At 33.3% G+C, this 11,200-nt stretch overlaps 2 protein-coding genes across 3 annotated transcripts; both read left to right on the top strand.

Moving 5' to 3' along the window:
- The first annotated feature begins 2,487 nt into the window (after nt 1-2,487).
- Nucleotides 2,488-7,753, top strand: LOC129876572 (uncharacterized). Of its 2 annotated transcripts, none has more exons than XM_055952038.1 (3): nt 2,488-2,728; nt 6,948-7,148; nt 7,449-7,753. In XM_055952038.1, the coding sequence occupies exons 1-3, from the start codon at nt 2,618-2,620 to the stop codon at nt 7,482-7,484; spliced, it is 348 nt and encodes a 115-aa protein (XP_055808013.1). In that variant the 5' UTR covers nt 2,488-2,617; the 3' UTR covers nt 7,485-7,753. The 2 variants fall into 2 exon arrangements, with proteins under 2 accessions (XP_055808013.1, XP_055808012.1); XM_055952037.1 differs by lacking the exon at nt 7,449-7,753 and adding an exon at nt 7,229-7,297 and having other exon boundaries at nt 2,508-2,728.
- Nucleotides 7,754-9,334: 1,581 nt separating this feature from the next.
- Nucleotides 9,335-10,398, top strand: LOC129877583 (PRA1 family protein B4-like). Its single transcript, XM_055953104.1, has one exon. The coding sequence runs from the start codon at nt 9,493-9,495 to the stop codon at nt 10,174-10,176; it is 684 nt and encodes a 227-aa protein (XP_055809079.1). The 5' UTR covers nt 9,335-9,492; the 3' UTR covers nt 10,177-10,398.
- Nucleotides 10,399-11,200: the final 802 nt, after the last annotated feature.

Here is an 11,200-nt window from a genome sequence, read left to right as displayed (position 1 = left end):
TTTTTTTCTCCTATAAATAGAGGGTCTCTTGCCCTCATTTAGATCATCCCAAAAAAAAAGAGTGTAAGAATACAAAGAGAGTTATACACCAAGATAAATATTGTAGTCTTGAGTATCCTTTTTAGTAGTTGTTCCTTTTACAAGAGAGAAGTGTTAATTGTTGTTTTCTCCTTGTATTTGAGAGCAATATACTCCATATTTTAATAATGAGATACTTCTACCCCGTGGTTTTTCCCCTCTATCAGTTAGAGGAGTTTTCACATAAAATTCTCATGTCCAATTTATTTTCATATTAATTATCATATCAAGCTTTAGTTGTGGTGTTTCCCCCCTCAAATAAATTCTTCGGCAAAGTATGTCTGAAGCAGTGTTTTTCAAATCTATGTAGCCATTTCAAATAATGAGAATGGCCATCCAAAAGTATGCGTAAATTTTTTGTCAAGAGAGTAAAATAGATTCTATAAAAATAATTATTACTCAAAATAAAAAGTATGCTTACTGAATGCAATTCTTAACTATGAGGAGAAGTATGTCCGAAGCAGTGCTCTTCAAAAGTGCCTTTTGAAGTTTTTTTAAAATTAAATAAAATGTCTAAATAAATAAAAAGGGTATTTAGATAATTTAACATTCCAGTTTGAAAGGTTATGCTTTTAAAGTAATAGAGATGTGCGAAAATATTTAGTCTTTCTTCCTTAACTTCCACCAACCAATACCCACAATTTTGATATTTTTCTTCTTTATTCAAACAAATACAACATACACAATACACAAATAGAAGACATCATTTTAAACTCTGAATAGAATGTGTAGTAGTAAAATACAGTAATGCAATGTGCACGTATCTTTTCAACTCCAAAAACAAACACCAGAGTCTTATGTATGTTTTTGTTTTACTGATTGGGAAGGAGAAGCAGATAGGAAAAAAAAGAAGCTAAAACGGAAACTTTAGCAAGGTGTTTACTGGATTCGTAGAGTAATGTCAACTACATTCAGATTCACATTTGTATAAATATATTTCAGGTGCAAGGCATAATTTCCTCAAATACATAATATGCATAATTTATGTTGCCGCATTAACTTTTGTCCATACCGTACTGCAGTTCAACTAATTTAGATATGTGGCAAACCAAAAAAAAAAATTGGGCAAATTAGGCAGAATGGTCATTCCTCATTTGCATTACCAAAAAATTAGCTAAATTTTCAAAATTATTGTAATTGACCAAAACCACCTTCTTCTTCTTCCATCTAGCCATTAATGGCTTCTAACCTTCTTCTTCTTTCTTTCCATTTCGCCATGGTTTCTTGTCCTTCTTCTTCTTCCTCCTTTTTCTTCTTCTTTTTCTGCATCGTCGTCTTCTTCTTATTCCTTTTTTTTTTATCTTTAAAATTTGACAAATGTGAATCGTTTTGAAGGAAATTATATATTAAAAGACTCAAAATATCAAAAGGATTTCATATACTTTTATATATAGTCAATATATAGTTAAATTATATTAAGCTTTTTGAGCATATCATAATGTATAGTCAATGTATAATTCATGTATAAGTTAGATATATTGTATATTCATGTATACTTTCCATGATTTTTGACAAATTATAGTGTATATTCAATTATTTATGGCTATTTTTTATGTAGATAAAAATATGACTATATTTATTGTAAACTAATTAATTTATTGTATAGATTTAAAATTATCACATTTGTATCTCCAATAACTTAAATAATATTACTCCCTCCGTTTCAAAAAGAGTGATTTAATTTGACCTGACATAGAGTTTAAAAAAATAAAAAAAGATTTTTCAATTTTGTGGTTCTAAATTAAAATTATGTCAAATGTACTAAAATGTTTTCTAATCTTATGACTTTAAACATGACATATGAAATGCTGAATTTAAATTTTGCCAAAAAAAAAAAATAATCATTTTTTTCGAAACAAAACGAGTAAGAGCCTGTTTGGATGGGCTTAAAAAAAGTAACTTTTATGTATGAAGTGCTTTTAGAACTTTAAAGTGCTGAAAGTTATTTTTATAAATAAGCAGTTGAGTGTTTGGATAAAAGTGCTTAAATGAGAAAAATTATGTGAATTTTAGGGTTAAAAGAATAAAAAGGGTAGTTTGGGAATTTAGTTAAAATATAAGGGATATAAAAGTAATTTCCATGGTCAAAGAAAATGACTTTAAGCACTTAGAAAAAAAAAGTTAGGAATCCTAACTTTTTATTTTTGACTAACTTTAAGAACTTTCTGGCTTAAAGTTAACATTAGGCAAACACGTCCAAAAGCTGAAAAGGACTTTAAGTTGGTTTTGACCAACTTAAAGCCAATCCAAACGGGCTCTAAATTGTTTATACTAGTCGTTGTATGCGAGCACTGGTGGTATAAAAAGAGAAACTAAAGAAGTTAGGGGTTTTATTTAGTAAAAGAAACAAAATCAATGCAGCAAAGTGCAAATTCTCAATACTTTAGGGTGTAAAACACAAAGCAAACTCAACTTGTATGGAAAGCCCAATCTTCTTTTTATTTGGTGGAGAAAACAGAAAGGAATTTGTATTGTGGGAGATTCCAAGTTTTTGAGGGTTTTGTACAGCGAGTACTGAAGAAGAAGAAAGAAGAAGAAAATGCCGTGCCTAAACATATCTACGAACGTGAACTTGGAAGGAGTGGAGACTTCCTCCGTCCTTTCTGAAGCTACCTCTACTGTTGCCAAACTCATCGGCAAACCAGAAGCTGTATGTTATACTTCTCCCTTCTTGTTTCTATAGTTAATTTTCACTTAAACAGGTAGAAAATGTTTAAATTGTTTGTATTCTCTTCTTGGGTTGAGCCTTATAGTGTTTGGACAGTCACCCAAATGTTCAATTATGTTTGTAAGTCTTTGTGGGTCTAGTGCTTTAGGGATTTTGATATTGCCGAGAGAATAAGGTGGGTAAGGTCTGCGTATACTCTACACTCCCCAGACTACACTGGTGGGACTTCATTGGGTATGTTGTTTTTTTCATCTATGCTATTGGGAGTACATAGGTTTTGATCTTTTTTCTGTTCAATTGGAAAGTGACAAAATAAAACTCGGAAAATAATGCAGCAAAAGATTGACTAAGCTTTTATGGTACCAGTGGATCAGTATATGGGGTTTTCAGTCTGAATTCTGATGTTGATTTCTTAAAATGATGTTTTTGTATAGTTTATACAAGTATTTTACCAAACAGTAGGGATTTTGATTTTGCCGGGTCTATCGAAAACAGGCTCTCTACCAGCCAAGGTAGTGATATGGTCTTCGTACACTCTATCCTCCCCAGATCCTACTTGTACGACTACTAGGTATGTTGTTGTTTTCATCTATGCTATTGGGGTACATAGGATTTGATCTTTTTCTGTTCAATTGGAAAGTGACAAAATAAAACTCGGAAAATAATGCAACAAAAGATTGACTAGGTTTTTATAGTACCAGTGGATCAGTACATCGGGTTTTGAGTCTGAATTCTGATGTTGATTTCTTAAAATGATCTTCAACACTAAAATATGGTACTCTTCAAATTACACACAATCTTCTATATAAGCAGGGATTTATTTGCACAGCAAAAACCAACTGAGAACAAAGGTTATTCTTCAAGTGTTCGCAGGCATTTTCTATCCCTTCAAAAGCTCTCCTTTATAGTATCTTCTTCTACATGACACACATTATGACTAAGGGGAGGGGTGGGGGGGACAATCCAATGTCCTATGTATTCTCTTCTTTCTTCTACAAGCACAAGCTATGGGACACATCCTTTACTGATCCTGTTATTGTGCGCTGCATGCGGAACTAATTTAATACTACCCATCACCGTCATGTAGTCAAACAATATGAGGTGATCCACATCCTTGCATGTTCTTTTACTCAAAGAACTGGCTAATATATGTGATCCTCCTTAGAATAGTCTCCTTTGTTGCCAACCAAGCTAGAGATACATCTTTTGAGCGCCCTAGGGAGCCAGACTTCCCTCACCAACAGCTTGTAGTAGTGTGTCTTCACTGAGAGAACTCCATCTTTGCTCGGCCTCCATCTCCACAGTGCTGACTATTGAGTTAAAAAATATTTATAGTTAGAAGTATCTTAAAGATGTTTGGAAAAATCACAAATAAAAGAAAAATCCTATTGACTGTAGTAGAAAATTTACGTGCTTAAATTTGACCTAAATAGTACTCCCTCTGCTTCATGTTATACGACATTCTTCCCTTGTTAGTCTGCCAAAAGAATGAGAACATTTTATATTTGAAAGCTTTTTAACTTTAAACTTTCCGTTTTACCCTTGGTGAGGTTTTATAGTCATAGAAATGTCATGTCATGTTTAAGACTTCAAGTTCGAAGGGTACTTTTAGTATGCGCAAATAATCTTTCTTTCTCAAACTTCGTTGGCAGGTGAACATCGACACCATACAGATTGAAACAGAGGGAGTATTATAAATCACAATATTTCTGGTTAAAAATAATTTTAAAATGTTTGGAAAAAAATAATCGTAGTAATGAAAAATGCATTTGACTTTCCTTCTCAAAAATCATTTGATTTTCAAATCATTTTTTCAAGATATCTTGAGTGGAAAGGATTATAATCAAGTTCATGAGGAAAATGAAGTATGAAGTGGCTCTCATTTTTCCTATGAACTTGCAAGTGTTTTATTTTTAAATTCATCACAAACGAGAAGTTTGAGAATGTTTTCTTTTTGTAGTGGTTGCAAGGAAATAGGTAAGATAAAGACTTCTTGATGAGTCATAACATGGTGGAGTAAGCAATGCTCGTTGCTTGAGCTGAGACTGTGCATCATGTTGTAGTGAAGCTATGGAAGAGGGAAATGTGTTCATACTCATGATTTTTTGTGTTTTAGTGGTTAAGGAATGGGATGTGTCTAGTTTTCGAACTTTCAAATTTCTAAATGTTGGTAGTGAGCAATTCCTCTCTTTCAATTTGGCTGTTGTAGTAAAGCTATGGAAGAGTGAAATGTGTTCATACTCATGAAATTTTGTGTTTAAGTGATTAAGAAATAGGATTTGTCTAGTTTCCGAACTATAAAACTTTTAAATGTTGGTAATGAGTAATTGCTCTCTTTCAGTTTGGGATAATGAAGTTTTTCTTTAACTTCAGGTCTCACCCTCTTTCTTAACAACACTTTGGGTCTTAATGTATTCACCTTAATGAACCTAGAGGAGCTGTATCTTGTATGGCTAATTGCTCCTTACTCTGATTTAGACCTCATGTTTTGACACAATGCATTTTTAGTAGTTGCTTGAGATCATTTACCAACATTGACTCCAGTTTCATGATTCTTACTCCTGCTAACCTGTGACATTTTGTTCACTTTCACATCTGTCTTATAGAATGAAAATCAGGATCACAAAGGGAGACCTCAAGTCAAGAATGAGAAAAATACGTATCCACCGAATTTTGACCTGTGTGCCAACTTGCCCTCAGGGATATATCTGCTTAAGAAAAAGAACAAGTAAATGTTTACAGTATGCTAAATGCTCCTATCCTTGGATCATCCATCATTTGGGATAGAAAGGAAAAGATAGAACAGAAACATGAGTAGCATAGAATAGTTTGACTTTAACATGCACATTTCTCTCTTGAAGTTTATTGTCATCAATATCATTATTTTGTTGATCGGTTCGACGGAATAATATGTAAAAGAAAGAATAGAAGAAAGGCACCCAAGGGTGTGGCCTAGTGGCCAATAAAGTGGGTTGAGAACCATGAGGTCTCAAGTTCAAATCCCAACAGAGACAAAATACACTAGGTGATTTTTCCCATCTGTCCTAGCATTGGTGGACAGAGTTAATTGGTGGTTTCTCAAAATAAATGAAATGAACATTTCTTTCTTCTCTATTACCTTCATTTCTGTATTGTTCCATTGAACCGATTAACCCAATAATGACATTGACTAACAATAAACTTCAAGTGCCCCAAAAAACAGAATATCGAGATAAGAAGAGATGATTTTACTGGAAACAGGCCAGCAAATTTTTAGTCTAGAGGTGAGCCCAAGGACAAGGATTGGAATATGAGCTATTGAACAAGGAGGAAAAAGTGTTGGTTTGCTGCTGTCAGTCAAGCCTGTATAAGTTTTCTTTGAATGGAGAGGTTTTTCTAGGGTTGCTGGTTGCTTTAGGTGGCAGGAGAGGTTTTAGAGTTATTTTGTTTTTTAAAAAAAAGAGTAAGAAAGAAATGGTAAGGGGGGGTGGCCAATGGTGGAGAAGAGGAACTGATGTTGGCCACAATCGATCCCAAGTAATCAAAGTTGTCTTTTAGTTCTTTTAACCCTTCAAATTTGTGATAACACTGATGATAAGCTGACCTCTTTCGGTCTTCCCACCTTGATTGTCTACGTCTTGTTGAACTTGAGGTCTTTTGACTTGTAAAGACAATTTTCCTCATAAAATAAGCAGTTTAACTTATGTGGACTAAAAGATCTATAATGTGCTTTGTTCAAAATCTCGTTGTTAATTGTCAGTTTTTGGAGCTCAGTGATTTTCTGAAAGAGTACATTGTATTTATGTGTTGTATGCATGCAGCTGAAATGATAATGGATTTTAGTTGGATTTAGGACAACAGTGAATTACCTTTATTTTAGTAAGTTTTGAGAAGGCCAATTATGTTTTTAAGGTAATCCTTCCCCTGTAGAATTGGCTCTGGAAATTCTACACGGGGTCAGATTTTTGCAGTTAAGATTCTGAAAGCTATTAGCTTTACATGATAATTAGTCTCTGGCTTTTGATGACTTCATAAGTCTCACCAAGTAGAAAGTAATTGCCTATTTGTAGAAAATGCTTTAGCTGATGAACATTTTGGCCAGTAGGTTCACTCAACAGGTTTTGCCTTTAGTCTATCTTGAGAAGCTCAATTGACATGTTTTATCGTCCTTTTTAGTTGTTTGGTTTCTGTCTAGTACATTAAGATTGCTTTCGTTGTGCAGTATGTCATGATTGTGTTGAAGGGGTCTGTTCCCATGTCTTTTGGGGGTACAGAACAACCCGCTGCCTATGGTGAGTTGGTGTCCATTGGGGGCTTAAATGCTGATGTTAATAAGAAACTCAGTGCTGCAATTGCTGACATACTTGAGACCAAATTGTCTATCCCCAAATCTCGATTTTTCCTGAAATTCTATGACACTAAGGTATGTGCCTGGCTTCTTAATCTATCAAAGATGAGTAAATTCCCTGCATATCTCTCATTGCATTCTTCCTGTTTGTTTAGGCCAATCAAAGTCAAGAATATGCACAATGTCTGCATGCTTTACACCAGTACTAGATCATGTAAATAAACTTTCACTGTCTAAGAACACTAGAAGTTCTTGTACTTCTTGGATTCCTCAAGTATTTGTGAACATAATGTTCTACTTTAGGAGTGTCGTCCATATAAGTATTTTGTCCTCTTAAATCTGATGAAACTGATGAGTGCTGCTCTATTTTTGCAGGGTTCCTTCTTTGGCTGGAATGGATCTACCTTCTGAATTTCTATTTCATTTCACAATTGGCTATCTTTGAGCCACTTATGAACTGTATGTATGTGGTTGGATCTGTATCAGCCAAGTAACTTCTTACTATATCTTTCTTAGTAATACTCGTGTCTCGGAATGATGAATGTCTGGTACTTGTGAATGTTGGAATTATCCTGCTTCTAAGCCCTTGATGTGATCATCGAAACGTTGTCTTGAATAGGAGGTCTGAGCTATCAACACTCTTTCGTGTTCATGTTGTAGTTTCATCCATATTTTCTTTATCTCGCTGCTCCATATTTGTTGCATGCCTATATGCTTATTAATTTTATCAATGGAGTTAATAGTCAACCAAGGGTTTTTATAGTGGAGAAAAAAAAAAGACAGTCCGGTGCACTAAAGCTTTTGCTATGCACAGAATTCGGAGAAGGGCCCGATTATGAGGGCCTATTGTAGACAACCTTATCTTCCATTAACATCATCTAGATGTTTTTCAATTATAAAAAAGTACATATATTTTATGATATTTCAAGGGAATTAAGTGATCAAATGATAATATGAGTACATGTGAACTAAAAAATCCAAAGAGTTCATTCTCGTGCTTGCTATGGTTTCTGTCGCCTTTTATTGCAAGCATTTTCTTCAATTAATTTTTATATGCTCGTACAAGTATTTTTTTTATAAGGTTATTTTAATTATAGCTTTATGTTTTAAAAAATAATACTAATGATAAAAACTTATTTATCTTAATGGATTTCTTAGTTGACATGTCATGTCATAATGAGGTTTTAGGACTACTGATAACTAATTATTTATTTCAAAAAGACATAATTTTATTTTTGATAATTTTATTCAAGCATCTTATAATAGATGAATTACTTGATCTGTAGGGATATAAAGAACTTTTATTTTCTATACTCAAATTAATTAGTAATTGCATCAGAATTAGTCTAGGTTTTATCCCATATGATATGAAAAATAAGAAATTAATATGACATAGTATGCCAACTACAATATCTATTGAGATAAAAATATTTTTCTCTTTCTAGAATATAAAATAATAGTTAAATAACTTTATAAGAAATTTTTAAAACTAAAATAACGTAAGTAGAATCTTATCAATATTCAAACGACTATTTAAGAAATTATATTTTCATTTTCTTCTATTTGAATCATAAAGAGCTATGTTCACATTTTCCTCGCTTGGTCATATATGTGCTTAATAAACTCAAAAAATAATTAAGAGGGTGTTCGGATCGACATATTTTCGGTGCTTTTGGTTGTTAAACTTTTTTTTTTATTTTTTTTATAGTGTTTGGAAAAGATAAAAAATTATTTTAAAGCATTTATTTATAGGTTAAAAAAAAAACAACAATAACAACAACAACAATAAGAAGAAGAAAAAGAAGAAGTAGCAATAGTAACAGTAGCTAAAAGCTAAAAATTGAATAGGGCCAACTTATAATCTTTAGCTTTTATCTTAAACTATTTTTAAAAAGTCAATCCAAATACCTTCTAAATCTTTTTCTCCACCCCAATTTTTTTTTTGTAATCAACTTAAGTATACAACATCAACCTCTATATTTCCTGTCAAAAAAGAAGGAAAAGAAAAAAAAAGTTGCTCATCTGATACATTTAATTTATGCGGCATAATTCAAATTTTGTAAGTCAAATAATTTAATTTTAATCATAAATATAAATATGAAATTTTTAATTTTTTAAAATAAATTACAGTTTAAAAAGTTTTAAAAAAAATATATTAAAAAATTTATAATACTTTATTTATGTATTTAAATTTCAAAATCCAAAAGATATTCCATAATTTGAGATAACGGAGTATCTTATATATAGTATATAAACGAGATTACAGGTGAATAATAAATTGATGAGTCATAAATTCATTGAAGAAGCTTAGATCCACAGAAAAAAATTGGATCCCCTTTCTCCATCAGTCAACCCCTTCCATTAACCGTATAAATCAACCAAAATCCCCATTTTGCATTTCACAACAAAATTCTCAACAATGGCAACCGCTTCATCAGCACCAGTTCTTCCAATTTCCAACACCAAAACCACCGACGCCGCCACCACCACCACCATCACCGCCGACACCCAACAAACCATTACCGGTGTGGGTCCTACCCCTGCTCTCCGTTCATTCATCAACCGCATCTCCGACACCGTCCAAAGTGGTCTCTCCAATCGTCGTCCTTGGTCTGAACTCGTTGATCGTTCTGCCTTCTCTAAACCTGAATCTGTCTCCGATGCTACCCTCCGTATCCGCAAAAACTACTCCTATTTCCGTACCAATTACCTTTCTCTCCTCGCCGTTGTCCTCGCTTTCTCTCTCATCACAAACCCATTTTCCCTTATTCTTCTCATCGGTCTCCTCGCTGCTTGGCTTTTTCTTTACCTTTTCCGTCCATCAGATCCGCCTTTGGTTCTATTTGGTCGGCAGTTTTCTGAAAGGGAAACGCTTGGGGTTCTTCTTCTTTCCACAATCGTTGTTATTTTTCTCACCAGTGTTGGATCTGTTCTTGTTTCTGCTTTGATGATTGGTCTCGCAATTGTTTGTACACATGCTGCTTTTAGGGTTCCTGAGGATCTTTTCCTTGACGATCAGGAGTCTCCGGCAACTGGGTTTCTCTCTTTCTTGGCTGGCGCCGCCCCTACCTCGGGCCCCGCTGCTGTTTCCGCTAGGGTTTGAGGCTTACGACGCCGTATTGGGGTCCAAGGAAATTGATTCTTATGAAGGTAACTGAAACTTTAGTAGATAAAGAGAATAATCAAAATTATATTAAGTTGGGTTGATTGTTCTTTTTTTGTTTTTGTTTTTGTTTTTTAATATGGAAATGTATAATCAGGATCTGTTGGGGATTTTGTTTCTGTAATTTGTTATACAAAATTATGATGTCTAATCATTGATTGAGTCATTTCTTCATTGTTGTTGATAAATGATAATAAATGTTATGTAGGTTTACCAAATGTTTCAATTTTATATAAGATAAAATTTACATAATTAGAGAGCATAAACAAAAGGATTACTCTTGGTGTTTATTCATGTTCATATGGAGACTCTTGTTTTGATGGTGGTTTGGTTGTGCTGTGTATAAGGTGTTAACGTGGGGTGGATAGTATGATAACTTATCTCATCCTTTGTACCAAAGAAAGAATAACGTCATATGGAGATTTTTCAATTTTAGTCGGTGGAGTGGACAATATTTTTTCATTTTTAACCATGAGTCTTCTAATTCAAATGGAATGAAATTTCTCTATTCAAAATAGATATCAAACCAATCCAACAGCGACAAATTCACGGGGTTTGAAGATGGTAGAGATTTTATTACTATCTTTTCGAGATAAAGGGTGTGTTCTCCAAAAACCCTTAACTCAAGCAAAATAAAACAATAATTAAAAGAAAAACGAAATAGCTAATAGCAAAGTAGTGCAGATCATATATTCAAGAAATTGTAGCATCAACAATAAGATTTCGTCACCTAAACACAATAAAACACATATAATAGTCAAAAACAAAATCAATAACTACAAGAATATGCTAATACAATGATCCACAAGAAGCTCCACCCATGAAAGAAGGCAGGTAAGGAAAAACTACCTGCTTCTGCCTGAGTTGTAAACCAAAAAAATCGGAGGTTTTTGGTTTAAAGGCAACCTCATACTTGATTCTTAGCTCTGTTTTGCCTCCACACCTGTTTATTTTTTTAGTTTTT

Source organism: Solanum dulcamara, chromosome 12 (genome assembly GCF_947179165.1).
Source record: "Solanum dulcamara chromosome 12, daSolDulc1.2, whole genome shotgun sequence".
Classification (NCBI taxonomy): domain Eukaryota; kingdom Viridiplantae; phylum Streptophyta; class Magnoliopsida; order Solanales; family Solanaceae; genus Solanum; species Solanum dulcamara.
Note: the sequence above shows the minus strand (reverse complement) of the source record. Positions and strands in the feature narration are given on the sequence as shown.